Source organism: Anabrus simplex, chromosome 3, assembly GCF_040414725.1.
Source record: "Anabrus simplex isolate iqAnaSimp1 chromosome 3, ASM4041472v1, whole genome shotgun sequence".
NCBI classification, from domain to species: domain Eukaryota; kingdom Metazoa; phylum Arthropoda; class Insecta; order Orthoptera; family Tettigoniidae; genus Anabrus; species Anabrus simplex.
This window is the reverse complement of record NC_090267.1, coordinates 380,828,023-380,852,923: the sequence shown is the minus strand read 5'-3', so window position 1 is coordinate 380,852,923 and position 24,901 is coordinate 380,828,023. Positions and strand designations below refer to the sequence as shown.

Here is a 24,901-nt window from a genome sequence, read left to right as displayed (position 1 = left end):
ATTTACAAATACAGAGGGAGGTGAATTAATGGAGAATACAAGGCTAGATATGCAGATTAGCAAGATGATGTAACAGGGCAGTGCATTCTGCTAGTGGAAGAAACCTTGTTTGGAATAAGGAAGTACCAAGGAAGTGTAAAGAGATAATGTACAAAATATATTACGCACCCACATTGACCTATGTGGTTGTGATCTGGAAAATGACACGTGGGAGGAGAGTAGAATTCCAGCCAGCGAAATGAAATACCTTAGAAGTATGATAGGAAAGACAGGGGAAGACAATGTGAGAAATGTAGATGTTAGAAAGGAAATCTAAATCTAAATGAGAGAATTGATAGAAATAAATTACAATGGTTTGGACATGTAAAAGAGGACGGATGAGAAGAAAATACCAAAACAGATAATGGAGATGAAGTTCAAGGGAAAGAGAGCAAGAAGGAGACCTAGAATGATGTGGATCAATTCAATCAAGAGGAGTGCAAGAAGAAGAAACCTGGAGTGGGACAAATTGATGGAAGAGGAGTGGTGGAAGGAGAGAGGAGTGTGGAAAAGTGCCGTAAATACCCTGACCTAGCAGGAGCTGGATAAGGAGAAAGCTCTGTACTTGTAAAAGAAGCTTGCAGTGGATGGATGGGCTAACTTGCATCTTGGGAAGGAGTAACTTTACAACTGATGTGCCCACTGGGATGAAATGTTGGAATTTTAGATTAATAAGCCAGCATTCTGTAATAAATATCTATGATTTGAACTGAGGCATCATATAAATTAGCTAAGACTAAACAAGATTGTACCTGTGAATCCTGCTGGAAGAGGAGTTGGCAATGGTCCCATCACCAGATGAACAGGAAGAGGCATCTTCATGTTCTTGAGAAGAGCAGTCATCTGAGTGACGCATTGGTGTTCTGAAACCCCTTTGGTGGCTGCTGCAGCATAGAACTGTCCAGTTGTGGTCAGAGGGATGAAAACCATCTGGAACATACAATTAAACAATGATCAGAAAACATCTAATAAGTCTAAGTCTGCCTCTGTGGTGTAGTGGTTAGTGTGATTAGCTACCACCTCTGGAGGCCCGGGTTCGATTGCCGGCTCTGCCACAAAATTTGAAAAGTGGTACGAGGACTGGAACGGAGTCCACTCAGCTTCAGGAGGTCAACTAAGCAGAGGGGGTTTGATTTATGCCTCAGCCATCCTTGAAGTGGTTTTCCATGGTTTTCCCACTTTTTCTCCAGGCAAATGCCGGGATGGTACCTACCTTAAGGCCAGGGCCACTTCCTTCCATTTTCCTAGCCTATTCATTCCAATCTTCCCATCCCCAACAAGGCTCTGTTCACCATAGCAGGTGAGGCTGCCTGTAAATGTACCAGTCCTCCTACCCAGCTGTATCCCCAACCTCGAGGTGGGATCCCTCGTTGAGTTCTGGGGGAGAAACCTATTCTGAAGGGTAAACAGGTTAAATAAGAAATGATATGGCTAATAAATTCCAAATAATTAAGACTTTGGTGATAAAGAGCGATCAGATATGCTTTACTCTGGCGTGTACAGTGTTTATCCAATGTCCAAGCTCCCTGCTCGTTCCCTGAACCTGGTAGTATTATGCACAAATTTTGCATTACATTTCACTTCTGTCACACATTTATTTGACAACACTGTATAATGCCAGTAAGATGTTGTAGTAACAATCAGTCAACTCAATCTCGAACGATCTCTCTTTGCGCGAAGTTAATAATAGGCTTATTAGTTCTGCGGTTTGATTTTTCTGAAACTTTATTTGAACAGTTTTTGATTTAATTTTGCTCCTATATTTTTTTTTGGTGTTGTTTTCCGATACACTATTGTAACCAAGGTTTTGGTATCAGTTACAGATTATAGTTCTGTAGTTACTGGAAAATGAAATCTATTGAAATTAAGTACGAATATCTAAGTGTTTCGTGGTTGGCAGCTTATCAGCTTACTTGTTAAACTACGGAGGCAGTCCACAGATATTTCAGGGGGCCTGTACCACATTTGTTATGCCCCTGGGTCTGTGCAAAAGGCTACTAAATTATTATACTTAAAGCTGTAAATAAATAAATAAATAAATAAATAAATAAATAAATAAATAAATAAATAAATAAATAAATAAATAAATAAATAAATAAATAAATAAATAAATAAATAAATAAATAAATAAATAAATCCTGGTCTGCATTTAGGCCCAGGTGGCAGATTCCCTATCTGTTGTTTTCCTAGCCTTTTTTAAAATGATTACAAAGAACTTGGAAATTTATTGAACATCTCCCTTGGTAAGTTATTCCTATCCCTAACTGAATATTTGCCCCAATTTGTCTTCTTGAATTCCACCTTTATCTTCATATTGTGATCTTACCTACTTTTAAAGACACCACTCAAACTTATTCATCTAATGATGTCATTCCACACCATCTCTCCACAGACAGCTCAAAACATACCACTTAGTCGAGAAGCTCGTCTCCTTTCTCCCAAGTCTTCCCAGCCCAAACTTTGCAACATTTTTTTAATGCTACTCTTTTGTCGGAAATCACCCAGAGCAAATCGAGCTGCTTTTCTTTGTATTTTTCCAGTTCTTAAAGCAAGTAATCCTGGTGAGGGTCCCATACACTGGATCCATACTCTAGTTGGGGTCTTATCAGAGATTTATATGCCCTTTCTTTTACATCCTTACTAGAACCCTACATACCCTCATAACCATGTGCAGAGGCCTGTACCTTTTATTTACAATCATATTTATGTGATTATCCCAATGAAGATCTTTCCTTATATAAACACCTAGGTACTTACAATGATTCCCAACTTTCACTCCATCAACGCAGTAATCAAAACTGAGAGGACTTTTCCTATTTGTGAAACTCACAACCTGACTTTTAACCCCGTTTATCATTTGCCTACTCTACATCTCACAACATTATCGAGGTCATTTTGCAGTTGCTCACCATCTTTTAACTTATTTATTACTCTGTACAGAATAACATCATCTGCAAAAAGTGTTATCTCTGATTCCACTTCTTTTCACATATCATTGATATATACATAAGGAAACATAAAGGTCCAATAACGCTACCTTGAGGAATTCCCCTCTTAATTATTACAGCCACCCATTCAGTCACTCTTTTGTCAAGTTCAATTGCACTAATTTTTGCCTATCAAATGCCTTAGATAGATCAATCGCGATGCAGTCCATTGACCTCCTGAATTCAGGATATACTGGGCGAGTTGGCCATGCGGTTAGGGTCGCGCAGCTGTGAGCTTGCATCCGGGAAATTGTGAGTTCAAACCCCACTGTCGCCAGCCCTGAATATGATTTTCCGTGGTTTCCCATTTTGACACCAGGCAAATGCTGGGGCTATACCTTAATTAAGACCACGGCCGCTTCCTTCCCACTCCTAGGCCTTTCCTATCCCATCGTCACTATAAGACATATATGTGCCAGTGTGATGCCAAAAAAATAAAGTAATCCATGATATCTGCTATATCTTGCAGGAATCCTACAAGTTGAGCTTCAGTGGAATAATGTTTCCTAAACACAAAATGCCTACTATCAAACCAGTTATTAATTTTGCAAACATATCTAATAATGTCTAATAATGGACAAGTAGACTTGTATTTAATATTCTTCTTGAATGAGGCCCAGTTTCACTTCCATGGTTGTGTGTGTACACAAAGCTTATTATTTTTATACTGATCATAACAAAATCGATCAGGTCAACAAAATCAATTTTGGGTTGTACAATGTTGTTATGTTACAATATTATGGAGCCAAAACAAATTGCAATTTCTAGTGGTTAAATAGTACACACAACAAACATTCTTTATTAAACTTTTCTTTTACTGTCCAGTCATTAACATGAAATATTAAACAGTGTTAGGTGCAGAAAGAAAATATATCAAAATATTTCTGTTATTGATTTAGTGCATGAAAATCCTGTTAGGAGAGTTCCAAACATATGCTTTCAATCTGTAATTAGCACAAGATATAATAAAGAGTACCACTGGACAAAATATGCCGGGCTGAGTGGATCAGACAGTTGAGGCACTGGCCCTCTGATCCCAAATTGGCAGGTTCGATCCTGGCTTAGTCCAATGATATTTAAAGGTGCACAAATACGTCAGCTTTGTGTCGGTAGATTTATTGGCATGTAAAAGAACTCCTGGGGGACTAAATTCCGGCAGTTTGGCGTCTCCGAAAACCACATATGTTAATCAATCAATCAATCAATCAATCAATCAATCAATCAATCAATCAATCAATCAATCAATCAATCAATCAATCAATCAATCACTACTGATCTGCATTTAGGGCAGTGGCAGATTCCCTATCTGTTTATCTGTTATTTTCCTAGCCTTTTCTTAAATGATCGCAAAGAAATTGGAAAATTATTGAACATTTCCCTTGGTAAGTTATTCCAATCCCTAACTCCCCTTCCTATAAACAAATATTTGCCCCAATTTGTCCAGAACAAATAACATTGGACAAAATATAATATAGTTTTTGGTTATTTCCCTGAAGTTTGTCAAACTGGACATATTCTCTTCGTAGATATCTGAAAAAAAAAAACAACAAGACAGAAAACACATACTTACTCTCTCTTTCTCCCTCTCTCTCATTGCACTATATATATTTTGGTTATCCAGCTTGATTTATTGGTCTGCTACATTTTATGATCTATGTAGGCCTACATAAACATATTAAATTTGAAGCTTCCGCTGTATGAGCTAATTAAAACTGATATATTCTCGGTTAACTGAGCAGTCTCACACATAAAGCTATTAAGGGACATAAATTTAATAATAATAATAATAATAATAATAATAATAATAATAATAATAATAATAATAATAATAATAATAATAATAATAATAATAATAATAATAATAATAATAATAATAATAATGTTATTGGTTTTATGTCTTGCTAACTACTTTTACGGCTTATGGAGATACTGAGGTGCTGGAATTTTGTCCTGCAGGAGTTCTTTAACATGCTCATAAATCTACTAACACAAGGCTTGCATATTTTAGCCGCTTCAAATACCATTGGACTGAGCCAGTATTAAACCTGCCAACTTGAACCCAGCGCTCTGCCGCCTGAGCTACTCAGCCTAGCGAAATAAATTTATAAAACACAATTCAAACCAAACCCCATGACACTACAGCTCTGAAGGACCTTGGTCTACCAAGCGACTGCAGCTCATCCCAAAGACCTGCGGATTAAGAGGTCAGTGCAACGAATGCTCTCGGCTATTATTCTTGGCTTTCTTAACCGGGATAAAACACAATTAGTTGATATCAAATTCTATTTGAGCTAACATTATTGTGCTTTGTTTCCACAGCTTCTGTTCAAGTATTACTTTTGATGTACTTCCAAAACTCTACCTACTTATTTTAATTTTATGAAAGGGCTGTGCAGTAAACAAAGTTAAAAACTCATTGTATTCCATGACAAAGGTTGTGTAGTGCCATACACTTGTTATTTAATCACGCTTATTAACACAACATGGGTAATGAATATTCAGTTCAACCTACGAGAAGGAAGGATCACAAACAAGGGAGGTCATGTTCCATGCCTAAAATACAGCAAGGACAAGATCTGTGTACATGACACCACCTACCTGACTCTTCCCGTTCAGGCACTGAGCGTATTTGTTTGCTTTGTTCGTTAATCGACCAATGAAAGGGAATGATATCCTCCTGTTGTTTTGTTCTTCAACGTGGTTGACATCCTCAAACACAGCCAGAAGTTTTATCGCATGTCCCGCTTTAAGGGTCGTTTTCGTGTACTGAAGATTCTTCTGGAGCGAGTCATGGTTGTTGTTCAACCCTGTAACATGGTAAAAACATATGTAATAAACCATTCATTAATTGAAAACCTCTGCAGAATAGGGATGTAGCCGACAAATTGGTAATTTTTCAGGAGAGAGGAAAATTAATTTTGGAGTTTATTTCATGGTATACACTACTTGGAACAATTGCATATGAAAGTGTACAAATGAGTTCATCTATTAAAAACAATAGTTTATTGTTATAATTCTCGGTTTTATAAATCATGTACGAATTGGAATACAACGGAAAATAAACTGCAAGTATATGTATATGTATATGGCAGAAGGTAAATCCTGTACATGCACTTGGAACAAAAATGATAGCAAATAACATTAGTGTAATAATAAAAATAACAATAACGACAATAAAACAATTCAAGAAAATATTTGAAAATATGGAAGTGATTTTGTCTATGGCCTTTATTTAAATGATCTATTACACCTGGTGTTGAGCCAACACAAGCACTGTCCATCTTGACTGGTGTTCCATCCTTACTAGGGTTGCCATAAGGTTCAGGATGAAATTCAGGACACCAACATCGACAAGTTCCAAACATAGGCGCTGACTCCACGGGAGCACTTGCCCCAATGCATATAGTGGTACGGGGACGGAATTGTGTTTTTGCTCCCGTAAAGATATTAGATATATTCATCCTTGCCACCATGCTCAAGACCAAATGTTGGCGCCTATGGTTCCAACGAGTGTATTTGGGTAATTCCATGTGAACTGTCCTATCCATTACCAAAAGACACACTTGTTATATGATGTTAGTGTTAAAAAAATCAATTAAAAAAAGAAAAAAATATACTTTAAGTAAAATACCTACTTTACACACCACTCCAGAATTATATAATATTCAATATTATTTTCATAGATTTTTAAGTAACAGATGAGACATTCCCTTTCAAAAGCATCTGAGCAAAATTTTAACTAATTTGCTCTGATTTTTAAAATTCAGAACATTTAGGGATTTAAAAAAATTCAGTTAGGATGTCGGGACACATGCTCGGAATCAGGACAATCCTGCTTTATCAGGACGTATGGAAACCCTAATCCTTACACTACGGAGGACAATGTTCTGCTGGCTGTACACCAGCTTGAAGTTCAAATGTAAGACAGAAGATGACACCGCAGCATAGAGGCATGATGATACATCCTATTTCCACTGAAATATCAGTTTTCAAAAATTTGTTGGTTACATCGTTATTCCAGGGAGGTCTTCAATTTATAACTGATAATATATTGAACACACTTAATCAAGGGCAGTATAATAAGAATGAACATGGATTGGAACACAGTTATGGAGCAGCAATGGTGGTTGAATAGAGGAAGATGGAAAAATGACATTATAGTTCGAATCTGGCTGGAACTAAAGACAAGAAATTGATGATTACGAATTTATGGAATAGAAGACACGTTGATGCCCAGTTGATTTAGTGCCTCTTTCCTTTCCATCGATATGATTCTTCAATACTGACATCTATTACGTGATGACAATCACAAGTCAAGGAATTAAACCAACTTTCACTACTTTTGTGATTGTTGGTAAATTACCTCATTGGAATCCTTTTCCACCACATGCAGCATGGCAGTCCTTAGAGTTGCCAAATCAATTCTGTTGAAGTGAAAGTAAATAATCACATACCATACTACATAGGTTAAATTATTCTGTTCTGTCTGAAATGGATCTTGAAGGGTAATTATTAATTAGGCAGAAAACAAAAATTTAGATGATGTCAGTAAAGAACTGTTTGATCTAATAATATTTAGTTGATTTTTAAATATCTGATTCCTTGTTTACATTATGAATAACAATGTAAAAAGTCTTTGATCCCACTATGTCCTTTCAGTTTGCACAAAATGCACAGCAGGTTTAGTTTGCAGAAGTGTGATCTGGAAGCAAAAAGAACAATTACTTGGGCGATTTCCATTTGAAACAGCTTATTTTATACATACTGAATAACTTCTACAATAGTGGCCAAAAGTTAAAGATAAGTTACGAGTAAGCAGGGCAACAGGAAAGAGACGGCAAATCGCACAACATATGCACCTACAAACCTTACGTGTTCACTCTGTATAGGAAAAGAGTGTTCCCTGCTTTGACTAGCGGCGTAACCGCAAGGTAAACACAGCCAATGCCTGCGCTCCATATTCCCTCAGTCGTGTTTGCCCTGTTACAGTGTGCGGAGTGTAGCCTCATGGTGAACGTGACAACATAATGGCACAATGACGCCATTTAGACCCCGTTTTGAAGGGTAGTACACTCGGCCGCCTGGAAGCAGGCCAGACACAGACTGAAGTCGCCGTATCCTTGAATGTGCCACAAAGTGTCATTTCCAGGCTTTGGAGATGATTTCGAGACACAGGAGATGTTAGTCGTAGGCCAGGACCAGGTTGACCAAGGGTAACCACCCCACAGCAGGACCGATGTCTAACCTTAACCGCCCGACGAAATCGTAGTGCACCTGCAAGACAATTGTCGGCGGAGCTTGCAGCCGTCTCAGGGGTTCCCATTTCCTGGAAAACTGTATACCGGAGGCTCAGAACAGCAGGGCTGTTTGCCTGACGTCCAGCTGTGTGCGTCCCGCTCACTCCAGCACAGAGACGGGCCCGTTTCCTGTGGAGCCGTCAATATCGAAACTGGACCACGAATGAATGGGGGCATGTGCTCTTCACAGTCAGTTTGCAGAATGATTCCTATTGAATATTAATCTGGAGAGAACTGGGTAGCCAAAACAACCACAGGAACATCGTGCAACGGGACCAGTATGGTGGTGGTGGCGTCATGTGTGGGGCGGCATCATGTTGAATGGCTGTACGGACCTCCACATCTTCATGGGTGGTCTGAGGAACACTGTTAATGCTCGGAGATACAGGGATGAGGTACTGAGACCACATGTTCGACTCTTCAGAGGTGCGGTTGGTCCAGGCTTCCTCTTAATGGATGATAATGCCCGACCGCACCACGCTGCTCTGGTGGATGAATTTCTGGCTGGGGAAGACATTCATCACATGGACTGGCCAGGGAGGTCTGCAGATCTGAATCCTATAGAACATGTCTGGGATGCATTGGGGAGGCAAATTGCATCCCATCAGTCTCCACCAAGGACCCTCCAAGACCTTCGCATTGCCCTTACGGAGGAATGGGATCGACTGCCACAAGAGCTCTTGGACCATCTGATAGAGAGCATGTCACGTCGCTGCGAAGCATGTTTGGCCATTACAGATAACCATACACCTTATTAACAGCATATTTTTGTTGTGGAAGACATTGCCAAGTTTTGTTAGTTGTTGTCAAAGGTGTACCTTAGCTATCAGAAACATTCCGACACTATTTTTTTTTTTTTGGACAAGTTGTGTGACATGGTGTGTGAGTCAACTTCCGTGTGTTCAGAAATCCATCTAACATTCCTATCAGGTGCTATGGCCTTGTTTCCTTGTTTAGTGATTATGCTTAACTTTTGGACACTAGTGTAAGAAAAAAGTTGAATGAAAGCATAGTATAGTCAATTTTTTTTGCAAGCATGAGATACTAAGCAGTAGTTTTCACTCTTGTCAGTACCTGCTTTGTTGGGAACAGGTATAACAACATTCTGTCTGAAAACAGATGGCACTTTTCCTGCATCATATATCTTACACACTAAATGGAACAGCCTCACCATGCTGGTTTCTCATAAGGCAGTCAGTAATTCTGAAGGTATGCCATCAATTCCTGGAGCCTTGTTGATATTTAGGTTTCTCGAAGCTCTGTCAAATTCTGACCACAAAATAGGGTCTCCCATTTCATTAGCCTCTTCTTGTCCAAGAACCTTATCATCTACTTCTTTCCTTTGATACAGTTGTTGGATACGTTCCTGCCACCTTTCTGCCTTGTACTCTTTCCCTAGAAGTGGTCTTCCATCTGAGATCTTAATATTCATGCAACTAGTTTCCCTTTCTCCAAAGGTTTCCTTGATTTTCCTGTATGCAGCACCTTCTTTTCCTACAACCATGCAACCTTCAACATCCTTACAATTCTCTTTTGGCCCTTCTTCCGTAGCTGACCTGCACTTTCTATCTACTTCATTCTTTAATTGCCTGGGTTCTTTTTGCCCTCCTCATTTTCTGCATCCTTGTATGTTTGCTATTCATCAATTAGATCTAGTATCACCTGAGTTATCCACCGATTCTTACTTGATCTTACCTTTCTTCAGCAACTCTACTGATCTCACTCTTCATGACTGTCCACTCTTCATCTATTGTGTTTCCTTCAGCCTTTTCACTTAGTCCTTGTGCTACATGTTCCTTGAAACAGTCTCTCATGCTCTTTTCTTTCAATTTATCTAGATGCCATCTTCTTGCATTCCTTCTTTTCTTCAATTTCAACAACTTCAGATGGCATTTCATGACCACCAAGTTGTGGTACATGTATTCAGAGTACATGTTTGCTCCTGGGAACGCTGCAATCCAACATCTCATTTCTGAATCTCTGTGTAATGATAATGAGGTCCATTTGATATCTTCCAGTGTCCCCAGGTCTCGTCCATGTATATAGCCATTGTTTGTGGTGTTTGAACCAAGTACTGGCAAGGATTGGTGCAGAATTCAACCAGCAAACTTCCTCTTTCATTCCTTTGTCCCAGTCCAAATTCTCCTACTGCATTACATTCTTTTCCTTGGCCTACTATTGTGTTCCACTCTTCCTTCACAATTATATTCCTGTCTCCTTTTACATATTGTATTCAATCTATACCTTCATATATTCTTTTGATTTCTTTATCATCCACTGAATTAGTAGGCAAACCGACCTGCAGTATTGTGGTGGACATTGGCTTGGTGACTATCTTGATAGCAATAACCTGTTCACTATGCTGGTCGTAGTAGCTTACCTGCTGCCCTATTTTCTTTTCCATTATTAAACCAACTCCTGCATATCCCCTGTTTGATTCTGTGTTGATAATTCTGTAGTCACCTAACCAAAATTCCTGCTCTTCCTGCCAACATACTTATACCAACTACATCTAACTTTTGTCTACCATTACCCTTTCCAGATTCAGTAACCTAGCACAGTGATTCAAATGTCCAACATTCCATTCTCTGGTTCACAGAATGTCAGTATTCATCTTTCTAATGATTGCCTCCTCTTGTGTAGTCCCCACCTGGAAATCTGAATGGGGGACTATTTTACCTCCAGAATATCTTACCTGGGAGGAAGCCATCATCAATATATCATTCAATCATACAGAGAGAGCTGCATGTCCTCGGGAGTTAGTTACGGTTGTAGTTGCCCGTTGTTTTCAGCCATGTAGCTGTATCAACATAGCTAAGCTATGTTAAACATTATTATAAGGCCAACATATGAGGATCAGTCAATGGATGAACCCAAAAGAGGAACTCCCTCCTGGCCATGTCACAGATTGGGTGAATTGGAGAGCACTGAATAGACTGAGCTCTGGTGTTACGCGGTGCAAGGAAAACCAGAAGAAATGGGGTTTCGAAGTGGACAGTACCTTGTGTGTATGTGGAGAAGAGCAGACCACAGCCCATTTGCTGCAATGTAGTTCATGCCCATTCAGCTGCACAACAGAAGACCTGGTTAAAGCAAAGCCAAATGCACTTGATGTTGCAAGATTTTGGGCTCACATAGTTTAATATGGCTCTTCGTCATTGAAGTATTTATATTGTTTTATGTTTTTTTCCTTATATTTAATTTTAAACTTATGTATGCTTCTGACATGATATAAATAAAAATAAGCACATATTTGTCAATCATCCAGACTGCTGCCCTTGCAACTTCCGAAAGGCTGCTACGCCACATTCGATGAACAGTTCGTTAGTCTGGTCTTTCGACAGATATGGTCACACTTATGGCTCGGCTATCTACTTCATTGGGATGCACAAGCCTCCCCACTGCAGCAAGGTCTCATCCTTCACTTTATGGGTATTCTCACAAATTTACGAAAATGGCTGATGCCAGTTTGAATACCATTAATACACAGTTACAATTTGCTTCAAAAATATGTAATTGGACACCAGTTTTACTTAAACATAGGGACAGAATAATGCATATAAAATGTGTACATAATTAAACAAAGAACTAGCACCGTAATCAAAATGTTAATGTTCTGCATTAAATTAGCATTGTCAATGAAGTCATTACTTATTGTCATGTAATCTTCATATCGTTCTTGTATCAGTATACAGAGCAATATGCAATATGAGACATATACATGCTGTCCTTCAGTACTGCTTGATATCAGCTAACATTGTTGTCTCTTTGAAATGGAATGTCATCAGTGGTTTGTATTTTATTAGTATGAGTGTCATATTCTACCTCATGAATCATTTCTAACAACATTTTAAGTTGGCTCATTGTTTGAACTGGGACATTTTTCTGTCCACCTCACCTCTGTGTACTGTCAGATGACTCCAAGTCTGAAGATGTCCTGTGGCTGTTAAGTGTGACCTGACAACAATATCATTGTCTTGTATTTGGACTTGCAGAAGGAGAGGGGAGAAGGTGGGGGGGTGTGGGGATGATTAAGTCTGCGGTTTAAATGCTGACTTCCCACCCAGAAGGCTAATGTTCGAATCCTGGTCAATACTGGGTTGAGACTTTTATCTAAAAAAAATTCATATGTCATCGAGAGGGGCATCCGACCTTATTCCCCAGCCGAAACAACAAGCCTGGATGGTTCCAGCAACCCCAGAAATAACTAGGATAAGCTGAAGAAAGTTTTTAGGACTCTCAGCATGATAATGCAATTTTGTGATCAGTCCAGAAACTTGTGTAAACTAACATGTGTTTGTGGTAAATTAGAACTTGACTGTGTATATATATTTTTTAGGTATACTGTTACCATATATTTTATAAATTTAACAGTTTAAAATTAACTGAGTTAAAAATGAAAAGAGATGGTTTCTGATGATATTACAAAAAAAATCCACCAGGTCCAGTGTAGCATTGCTGAATGTCTGAAAGAGTCCAGTTTATGAAGAAGTTCCAAGCATTTATTTCTCTTGAAGGTTCCAATAAACACTCTGACATCGTAGCGATCAACAGGAAGCATTTCATTGGCTTAGTAATTCACCCTACAGTATGGTTTGAAGGAGGTAACACACAGGTAACAGAGGAAGAATCTGAAAATGGAAGCATTACGATCTATATTTCAGATACCCGTACACAGCTGGAAAGTGGGTGGACTGTTGTTTGGTGGGTTTCTTCATGAGCTTTCGCGTTCCATCGTAATGATTGATGTCTCCGAAGCGACAGTTTTGTGTGAGAACAAAAGAGGAAAACTGCTCAGAAGTGAACATAGGCAGTGGATTGTGAATGTGTTCAATAAACTAAGTGAACAGAATCTAGGTTTAGTCGTTTATTCAGTAGTTCAGATCTTCGCATTGTTGTCGTATGCGATGTGCAGCCATGTACGTCCGAACATGAGACGTTGACGGGGTGGGGGTCGGTACTACACGTTCAGCGAATCACAACTCTTTCTTTGGCGGGGGAGTGGACATACCATGTTTACATCAGGATTAAACTCTCGTGAAAAGACATATAGTTTAGGGTGATAATCGGTATTTGTACCCATCAGTGGTGCAAATTCAACAAACATTTTCTTTCACTCTGTGAGTGTAAGTCTAATATTAATGATATTGGTTTTATGTCCCACTAAGTTTTGAGGGACGCAAAGAGGGATAAAGTAGGAGGGGGGAAATTCCGTCCCCACACCTAATTTCGTCCCTCTAGAGACTTTCAGTTTGCAAGGTTGGTATCTAATGTTTAGCCGCACGCACACGCGTAGCCTCAACCCATTGTCTTGTTGTGAGAGTTGATTGTGTGCACCACGTGTGGTTTCCTTCATGCTGAGCTGAGTTAGTGCAGCATTCAAGTTAAGAGCCTGTTATTCCTAGAGCGAGCACTGATATGTGTATGAAATACCGGACTACATTTCAGTCGTGTGGTGTTGTTTCTGGCATGTAACTGCTACAGTGAGGTGGTTGGCGTGAATTACTGTAGCAGCCATTATAATAAATCAGGGAATGTTCGTAATTTCGTCCCCTTTCATTTTATTTGTTCTTTATGATGTTTATTATTTTCAGATGGGAAAACGCAAGCAGTGGCATAATGAGGCTATGAAAAAGGCTATTATGGCAGAGATGGAGGAAATAATTTATTACAAACGAGCAAGTAAAGCGTTTAACATCCCACGAGCAACGTTGAAAGACTACGTTAAAAAGAATACCAAGAAAACGTTTTTCATAAATGGCATTCGATTAATTAATTGTAGGGAAAGTGTTTGGTAAGGTTAGAAAGGAAAATATATTAAAATTAATTGTACTTTTCATAAATTTGGTGGGGGACGAAATTACGAACACAGTTTTGGTAGTTTAGTTTTTATAGTGTTTATGTCAAATATTGACTATCTTACGTTATAACAGTTTCATTGTAACTTGCCCGTAAGTGGAGAATGTATTCAGTAATATATATACCCACTTCTAGCCTTGTCCATAATATTCTGAAATTGTACAAGTCCAAATCTGCTAAGGGGACGAACAGCAATAACAACTCAACAAACACACAATAAGAAGAATGGTACCAACCTGAGGAATCATTGAGTCGATATGCTTGCACTTCGTAACGGGGCAGGAAGGCTGTCACTCGAGCTGCAACTAGCTGCTGGATAGACGTGTAGCAGTGTGCAGCCGGCTGCCCTTTGGCTGTCAGTCTGCAGAACCAGCCTGGAAAAACGATATCAGATTTATTACCTTAGCTCATGATATAAATGCAGTTATTCAGTTAACAATGGTTATTAGAAATGTAGCTGAATAATCTAATGGCTAATATTCAGTGGCGAGTAATGGGCCGAAGCAAAGGAAGCACTGCTTCACTAAGCTAAAACAGCATTTAAATTAGTTTCCAATGTCATTTAAAACAAAGTAATGATTCCTATTTTACCTTGTTTTAAATTATTGTCCGCGCGGAACTAGAATGGCATTGCGAGATGCTCGGTGTTGCCACGTCGAATTACACAACGAAGGCCTCTTTGCGGCAAAGTCAGTACCGTACGTTGAAAGATGTATTTTAAAGAATTCAAGCAGATATTCAAAGTAAAATAAACACAAGTAATACACAATTAAGATTAATATTTGGGGCAAGAACAAAATGTAATTCCCGTATGACAGTTGCTCGTTTACAATAATCATACTTATCTTTTCCTATTTTAATTACAATGTTTTTTGCTTACTCTAACCGCAGCTGCAGCTCTATCTAACACTTTATTTACGGAAATGAGAGAACCATCATTACCTTTCTCCTGTTCAAAGTACTCTCGTACACAGTGTTGCCAACTTATATTTTCAAGATCCGCTAAATACTACTAAAAATCCGCTAAAATTCCGCCAAGAAATCCGATCTCAAATAATGACCGATAATAATAATAATAATAATAATAATAATAATAATAATAATAATAATAATAATAAAAAGTAAATGACTGCACTCACCTGATCTGTGAGTTTCACTCGGATTAATCCCATGCCTGCGAGCCGGCGAGCTAAAACTTGTAGGCGTTTTAGTGCCGGGTGCAAACTAGGTGAATCCCCTACCTCAAGGGCCACACACAGAACAGGCAAGTTCATTAAACGGTCTTCTTCATAGCATAAATATAAATGCTACTCTCTCACAGTTTCATTATCTGTCGTCATTCGTCAACTAAGAGAAAAGTACTCTTTCCCCACGCATTACAAATTCATACCATGATCTCATAACATCAAATCCAAATAACATGTTTTTCGTAATGTGATTGCTAGCTCCTGATAAGAAATACGGAATAGCTTGGAGAAAGACTGGAGTACAAATTTTAAAAAAAGTAAAATGGATATAATGCTAAATTCCGCTGTAATAAATTTAGAATTCCGCCAAAAAATCCGCTGTCCGCTAAATGATATATTTCTCCGCCGACAGTCTTCTAATTCCGCTAAATTTAGCGGAAAATCCGCTAAGTTGGCAACACTGCTCGTACATAACAAATAACGCCTCGACTTTGTCTCTTTACAGGAATGCCTTTGCTGAAACGTTTTCTCTCTTCAATTCCCGGCATTGTATAAAAATTAAATGACGCTAGCCATATAACATGCATAAACAATATTTAAAAATTAAGAACTACAACTACGCTGTTATTATAGACACGCACACAGCTTTAGAGAAACTGTTTATGAATAGCAGTACAATTGAGGACCAAAGATGGAAAAGGGTGAAAGTGCCGAAATATAATTTTTTTTTTGTAGTATAGGGGGTGAATTAGCCATGCCGCATATGGTGGTAAATTGTGCATGTGTCTGAGGTCATTAGTTTAGTTTAGTTGGTAGTAAGTTCAACAGGTACAGCCACAGTCCAATGTGCCCCGCTGAGTTTGGTGGGGAAGGGTGAATGTGCCAGCGTCTCGCGTTGCAGTTCTTTTGTGCTGTCCATTGTGTCAGTGTGCTTCCACTTAATTAACGAAATGAAATTTATTGAAGCTAAATATTGTTGTGTAGTATACTTGCACTTCAAAGGCCGGAGGTAATAATTAATTTCTGGTCTCCTTTAATAGAGAAGGTTGAAAGTGCCATTGTGTTCGGGAACTCTCTTAATGGCGTTTACTCGGAAACATGTTTCTCGCAATTTCACCCTTTTCTATCTTTGGTCCTCAATTATGCACGCGGACACACAAATACAAACTAACTTTCACTGTTAAAAAAGTCATAGCACAGTGAACATTGCTGGGGAAAGCTCTTTATCGCCGCACGTTTTACGAAAACGGCAACATTGTTTTAAGCTTTCCCTCCCTTCTCTTCGCTTCCCCGCGCTCTTTTGTGGTTAATCGCATGTGATTAGTCAAATTCCGAGTTGCTAAGACAACCCGCTAACGCTTTCTTCCCATTCCATCCCCATCACAGCTGGAGAACACGTGTTGAAGCAGTTGCCAATCCCATTCTAGTTCCGCGCGGACAATAGGTTTCTTCTCGTCCGCGAGTAGCCGCGAAGCTGTAGGAGTTTGCTCCTACAACATCCTACGCCCGCATAGCAATCTTAAACCTCGGTCTGTACTCCCTGGCACGTAAGCCTTCTTTCTCCCCTGTTAATACTGAACGTAGTTATTTTTAGCTATTTTCTAACTGTTCGGTTCGATTCAGTGTCGCTAACCACACAGTTGTCCGGCTCCATAGCTGAATGGTTAGCGTGCTGGCCTTTGGTTACAGGAGTCCCGGGTTCGATTCCCGGCAGGGTTGGGAATTTTAACCTTCATTGGTTAATTTCGCTGGCACGGAGGATGGGTGTATGTGTCGTCTTCATCATAATTTCATCCTCATCATGATGCGCAGGTCGCCTACGGGTGTCAGATCAAAAGACCTGTACCTGGCGAGCCGAACTTGTCCTCGGACACTCCCGGCACTACGTCATTTCATTTTTTACCACACAGTTTAGGGACTGTACTTACCGATAAGACATCTTACTCTTACTGTTACTCTGGCACGTTGGAACTATGCAGTCATGGTTTATTTCGTGATTTGCGAGAATTACGTATTGCCATGGGCGCCCATATGACAGTTTGTAGGGGGGGAGGGGCTAGACCTGCGGGTATGTAGTATTTTTAACATTTTGGAAAATGAATGGCGACTTGTATTCCGCGGTAGAATGACACCCACGGTATCCCCTGCCTGTTGGTGGTGGTGGGGGGGGGGCGGTACTAGCACTTCTACGTAATACTGACTTTTAAATATTTTTTTGAAAGAAAAACTCCTGACTAAACTAGATTTTTGCCTTTCCCTGAGAGGTAGGGGGAGGGCGGTCCCGCCCCCACCCTCTTGCCCCGGGCATGGGCACCCTTGCGTATTGTCACTGACGTATTAATTAAATCACTAGTGTTACATTTGCGGGCATAATCAAAGCATATTTTCTTTTTCTGTGGGATTGTAAATCTGTTTAGGTAATACCAGGCAAGTAGAATTGAGACATGTTCGAATAAGGCATTTAATAACATAGTTGGTGTGAAATGACGAACGTATAATTTTTTTAATTGCAGTCTTATTTCGTCCAATACTTAGGTATAGAATTCGATTAGCATGTCTAGGCTGCGTGCACACCGAGCGCGCTTCGCATAGTGTGTCGCGTGTAGCGTGAAATGCTATGCATAGTGCAAGGCGTGCTTGCTGTTCACACCGAAAACTCTACGCCGTGCTCTCAGCTTAGGTTGGTGCGAGGCGTTTTGGGGTGGTCACAAACTAATGCCGTTATTCAAGTACACTAGAAACAGTTTACTGATGGATAACAGTTACCTAAACTTGAAAATTAGAAAGAAGAATCGAAAGTGGGTTCATGAATTTAATGAAGAACGAATTACTTTCGGAGAATTCCATCGTTTGTACAGAGATGCAAGACTTTATCGCGAAAATGTTTATGATTACTTAAGAATGACGAAAAATACCTTTGACCATCCAAACCTTGCAAGTGAAATGTGGCGACAAGTAGCAGAGAAGTATTGGGAGAAATCCAATTTTCCCAATTGTCTAGGAGCACCGGGCAGCAAACACGTGGAAATTAAATTTCCGGCTAAATCACGCTCTTTATATAATAATTATAAATAGTATTTTGCAATATTGTTACAATTAGTATACACAATTTATCATCGTAAAAGAGGTGGAGTAAATGTGTGACAAATATAATTCATAAACAGAAATATTTACTTCGAAGCCCACTACTAGACTGCAGAGTGAAATTCTTCATGTTACCACCCTCCATTGGCAAAATTATAAACTGATATGACAGACTTGGGAGATTCTATGCACTTTGTCACAAAGTGTCCGGCTACATGGCTAAATGGTTACCGTACTGGCCTTTAGTCACAGGAGTCCCGGGTTCGATTCCCGGCAGAGTCGATAATTGTAATCATAATGAGTAAATTCCATTGGCACGGGGGCTGGGTGTATGTGTGTATTCATAATCATTTCATCCTCATCACGAAACAGGTCACCTACGGGAGTCAATTAAAGACCTGCACCTGGCAAGCCGAACTTCTCCTCGAACTTCTCCTCGAACACTTCCGACACTAAAATCCATACGCAATTTCATCCTGTCACAGTGTTAAGTTAAGTGTGACAGTAGAAGTAATATTACAGTATATGTTTACTGTAAGAATGAATAAAACTGCTGTAGATACTCAAGTCCACTTATTTTAGAAAACAGTTACATTTTTATAGTTTTTGTGTGTTGGGTTTCATATTTCTTCTCTTTGAAACACAGCATGATTAATTTTTTTCTACCATAGCTTCACAACCAGCTAGGTAACGCTAAGCAATTAACCAACACTGCGTTGTCTGGCGCTTCGCTTAGCTGTAAGGTACGCGTTCAGCGCACCAGAGCGCGGACGGTGTGAACACCTGGCTTAGGAACAAAGCACTCGTTATGCTTAGCGTGACGCTTAGCGTTGAGCAACACGCGACACACTATGCGAAGCGCGCTCAGTGTGCACTCTGCCTTTAAGACCGGGCGAGTAGGCCGTACGGCTAGGAGCGCGCAGGTGTGGGCTCGCATCCGGGAGATAGTGTAACATTACTGTATTTGCTTGTGTCTATTATTACAGCGTGGTTTCTCTTCAGCCCGATAAATACTAACACATTTCCACAAGGGAGCTGAATAATTCAGCCTGCTGAAGGTAAACACCAAAGGATACGATTATATTAATGCGTATATCAAAATAAAGGCAGAAATATATAACAATAAATTGAGTGAGGGTGAGAGAGAGTGTGTGTATTTCCTTAATCCCTCATTAACCTTGGAAACCGATTTAATTATGAATATTTTGATTGATCATTTATTGAGACTTACTTGGGTAAGGGAACCTCCTTTATTGATACTTACAGTACATTGAGATTAGTTTGTTGATGGTTATGTCTCGTGATTTCAATACAGAACTGGGAGCGGAGCGTGTAGTACACCGCTGAGTTATCCGGTTGTAGCGGTAGAGCGCACCACCGATCCCCTCCGCTTATTACTCGCGGAGGGCCCAGAGCACAGTGCAGCGCCCGACACATGTTCGGATCACGGATTATCTTCAAACTTTGTACACTTTTAGTAGTCGATTAGGACAACATAATGTGCAAGTAGTACGGCGTACTTAGGCGTTCTCGAGAAAATCGCAAGAGAGTTTCTCGCGTCGAATATGTACCGTTGCGTTGCGATCATCAGCGTGAGATGGCGGCGGTCGGGTGTTTAGCGTTCATGATGCTTGCTTGCTTGTTGTCTAAAGGGGCCTAACATCGAAGCTCATCGGCCCTGTTTAGCGTTCAAGCTCCGTAATCGCTAGATAGCTGGATCGAGTCCCGCTCATCTTTATTTTTTTCAATACTGGTCATATTCTTTCATAAATATTGCAGGTCAAAGCGCCCAGACGCAAAACAGTTCCGGGCACCTTGCCCGATTTCACTGGCAGGTATGAGGGATTCGCAAATCATGACGGACATACATTTTCGGGAAAACTTTATGCATTTGATCGTTTACTTGTCGATAATTATAAATACTATATTTTTTATGATAATTAGTAAACAGCCAAATAACATTGGAAATTCAATAAAAGTTTATGCAAACACATGTATTTTTTTCATTTTATTACCTCTGAATTGTAATATACCTATATGAAAGAATATGACTAGTGTTGAAAAGACTATGAGCGGGACTCGATCTAGCGATTACGGAGCTGGAGCGCTAACCACTCGACCGCCGCCATCTCGTGTTCATGATCGCAACGCACCGGTACATATTCGACGCGAAAAATTATCTTGTGATTTTCTCGAGAACGCCGGAGTACTACGCCTTATTACTTGCACATTATGTTGTCCTAATGGACTACTAAAAGTGTACAAAGTTTGAAGATAATCCGTGATCCGAAAGCCGTGGCCTCCCCTTGTAAGAGTACTGCACCTGTATTCAATCTGTGCTTGTCAAATTTGCGACTATATTTCCTCCGCTTGTTGTGTTTTGTAGATAATGAAAAGTATATTAGATAAAAATTGTGGTATTAGTTTGATATTTAATCCCATTTTTATATGGTATTCATGTTTCTAGAACATCTGAAGGAATTTAAATGCATTTTTACAGACATTTGTCACGATGAAATGTCGTCTGGCTTTTAGTGCTGGGATATCCCAGGACGGGTTCGGCTCGCCAGGTGCAGGTCTTTCTATTTGACTCCCGTAGGCGACCTGCGCGTCGTGATGAGGATGAAATGATGATGAAGACAACATATACACCCAGCCCCCGTGCCATTGGAATTAACCAATTAAGGTTAAAATCCCCGACCCGGCCGGGAATCGAACCCGGGATCCTCTGAACCGAAGGTCAGTATGCTGACCGTTCAGCCAACGAGTCGGACATTTGTCACGATAACGTATTTAAACATGCCGCTACAGCACATTCACTCGGTACAACCGGGTGATGACGTCACAACAACTGCTCCACTCCGCACCGCTCCGTCACCACCACTATTTCAATATGTAACTAGTCAAGTTGGCAGCAGTGATGAGCCATTATAAAAAAAGAATAGGGTGGCGATGAAACACAAGTATTCGTATGAACGCCACCAAGGTAGGATTCCGACTTAAATTCGAAGGTCATTTGTGTTTGCAGAGAGTACGAATGCCTGTACTAAACATAGGAACAAAGAAAGTCGCGTCAACACGATAAGAAAAGAATACAGAAGCCCGAATTAGATTAAAAGAAAGTGAAGAGGAGGACGTACTTGATAGCATGTAGCATATAAGTAAAAAAAAAAAAAAAAAAAAAAAAACAAAAAAAAAAAAAAAAAAACGTCGTTCCAAAGTTTGCAAAATTTTCTGTTGACTTCCTCATACACATTTTGTATTAAGGGGAATCTTCTTCTAATTTCTTTAAAAATAAAACAGACGAACCTAATGAAGACCTGATATCCATTTTCGTACCCACAGGCCTTTCTTATTTTTTCATCTCCTACTTTACCAAACACTTCTTCGAACAATATATCGCCCCTATGCGAGCAATACAGCGTATGTGACAAGACTCTTCCTATCCATTACTTTCCTTAAAACTGGTCGCGCCTCCCAACCACACATGGGTATGCTGTCCATCAGAGCAATTTTGTGTTCATTTTTCTATGCTGGGGTGTGTAAAAGAAAACCTTAAAATAATACATTATAGTCTACTGTAGGAGTGCGTAAATACTTCATGCAAACATACATCCCTACAGAACCGAGCTCAACAGCTGTAGTCGCTTAAGTGCGGCCAGTATCTGGTATTCGGGAGATAGTGGGTTCGAACCCCTCTGTCGGCAGCCCTGAAGATGGTTTCTTGGGATCCGGAGGTCGAGAGTCTACCACTGATCTGCAGAGGGAGCTAGCCTTTGAAAACAGAAAGACAAATCTCTAAAGTAGGTTAGCTCGTGTTATTGTAAGGTCGGTGGCATTTGAAGTTATTTAATTGTGTCAAGTCTGTGTTACCGCGGTACAAACATTTAAACACCCTGGCGTGTTAATACTTTAATGGTTAGAATGGGTATTAAAGAAATAACATTATTTTATTATTATTCGTAGCTGTTCAAGGAATATGCAGCTTATGGAGTGGGTTCCTGCAGTCACGTCCTAGTTCGTGAACCATGGGCAACAGCTGAGTACCTAGTAAGTGGTTCTGGCAGTCGGAATACCAGTTAGTATGCAACGGGAGTCAACATCTTGACATTCTTAATCATGATTTCCTCGTATACAGGCAAGAATCTTCATCCTATAGGCAAAAATAACTATTTAAATCATCTATTCTCCAAGGTAATCAAGGGCTTCTCAGAAATAGGACACCCTAACGTTTCGTTATTGACTAACCGAATGAATGAAAAAGTATGGTTTCTGTAATGGTTTTTTGTTTGGAATACGTGAATATACAGAAAGTAAAGAGTGATGCATGGGTGATATCAGTGCGTTTTCTCTTTAAAAAAATTAAGGGGTACTCTGAGATTCCATTTGTCTCGGAGATGTTCGTATTATTTCTGTCTGTTCATCTTTGTACAGTATGTACGGTTGTGTATGGAGAAAGAATTCTAGGAATATGAATGGATCAATCTCTTGTCATTAATTCCTACTAGATTGTTAATTAAGTTCTCCCCCTTCGCGCAAGCGTGGCTAGTTTAAAGCATTCAGAAACAACATTTAGTCACCATTATGCACAGACCCATTGGAAAATCAGTTGCACAACCAAACACAAAATGTATGTAACAAAAAAGAAAAAGAAAAAAAAACGTGGCACATGCAGTCCTTTGGGCCCTGGCTTGCCAAGATGACTACTGCCCAGCTAGATAGCTTGTAACTATTGGAATATATTATTATCGGCATAATAATATCCTTGTCTTTCGTGTCATGTATGAACTGTAAATTGGGATTAATGATGCCGAAACCGCTGGAACATAATTACGCGATATACTGCAGAAATATTCAACCAATACTCCATAACTGCCCTCATTGTTTTCAACACCTGAATTGAGATGTAAATAAAGGTTAGCTTAATGCAAGCACCGAGGGAGATTCGACCCAGCCATCTCAGACTTGGGTAGAAGAATCGATGACGGGAAACTGATGGTCCAGTGGACTCATCGGGTCACTGCACGTTGTCTATGATCTAACAAGTGAGGAGATTCCTCGGTCAGCGAACAAGAGAGTTAAGCATGCGGCGCGACAGCCACACGAAACACAGGAATCCACTATAGAAGAGAAGGCCAAAGGCCAATATCCTATAGAGCAGGACTCCACATAGTAAAACTTCGTGATTCTCCAGGTGGAATTTAGCAATATTGGAAAGAAAGCATTATTCACAGCGAAGGTTGTTAAACCTGACAAATTCGTAGCAGAGTTAGACATTAATCCAGGAAAAGGCGATCGATTGACATGCTTCGTTGCCATATCCGTCCCGAAAAATTGAGATTGTCCCGATTTTGTGTGCAGAGAAAAGTGTCCCAGTAGAAATATTTAAGAATGATAAAAATCCTGATTTTCGAAATCGCTGTGAATAGTCAAGATATGCACGATATTAAATTTGTCGTTTATCACTGCAAAAGGTACGATCGGTATCGGCTAAAAAGTACTGCTTTGCTTGTATATAAATATAAGCATATGATTTTTTTTTTTGCTATTTGCTTTACGTCGCACCGACACAGATATGTCTTATGGCGACGATGGGATAGGAAAGGCCTAGGAATTGGAAGGAAGCGGCCGTGGCCTTAATTAAGGTACAGCCCCGGCATTTGCCTGGTGTGAAAATGGGAAACCACGGAAAACCATCTTCAGGGCTGCCGACAGTGGGGCTCGAACCCACGATCTCCCGATTACTGGATACTGGCCGCACTTAAGCGACTGCAGCTATCGAGCTCGGTTAGCATATGATAAAGTAATGTATACTGTATCATCGATGAAAGCAGTCATGTTATTACAGTATAACATGATAAACTTCATATGTTGTGAACTTTAATAATTATATTTTGAAAAAACAAGAACCTGCTGGGATGTATAACGCAATCAGAAAACTTTGACTCCTGTGCTAAATATTAAAGAAACCGAAGAACACGTTGTTTTATATGTATTTGAAGTAGGCTAATACTTATCCCTCCCAACAGCATTCAAAATATATTTAGGAATTTTAAATTGTCTCTTAATTTAAGAAACACTTCCTAAAGGTAGGTAACTCTGATGATGTAGGCCTATATCTGTTGGCAAAATGTCAATCATGGGAGTTCAGGGCTTCTATTCTGCATCACTGTCAGCTCCTCGTCCAAGGACAATCTTGCCTTTTTCTTCATTAGCTCTTCAAGAAGCCCAGTACCGGCGACAGGAAGTGAATATCTCATACCATGGAAGAAAATAAATTGCAGCATGTAAGAGGACATTAGCACGCTGAAGGTTGCAACACATGACACTCGAAGACAGTATGCGCCAGGGGATAAAAAATGTTAGGTAACATAGCAAGAATGCATGGACCGACATTCCTGAACAATAAAATACCATCAGCGGTCGGAAATTACAAGAATAAGTAAGT

At 39.8% G+C, this 24,901-nt stretch overlaps 1 protein-coding gene across 1 annotated transcript in view; it reads right to left on the bottom strand.

Annotated features, from left to right (window-relative positions):
• B4 overlaps positions 1-24,901 on the bottom strand; it is a 398,035-nt gene that overhangs the window by 15,322 nt on the left and 357,812 nt on the right. Inside the window, exons 4-6 of the mRNA XM_067143320.2 lie at positions 14,419-14,556; positions 5,625-5,833; positions 792-969 (exon numbers count right to left, since the gene is read on the bottom strand). Coding sequence (XP_066999421.2) covers positions 792-969; positions 5,625-5,833; positions 14,419-14,556 — 525 coding nt within the window. The remainder of the gene's footprint in view (positions 1-791; positions 970-5,624; positions 5,834-14,418; positions 14,557-24,901) is intronic.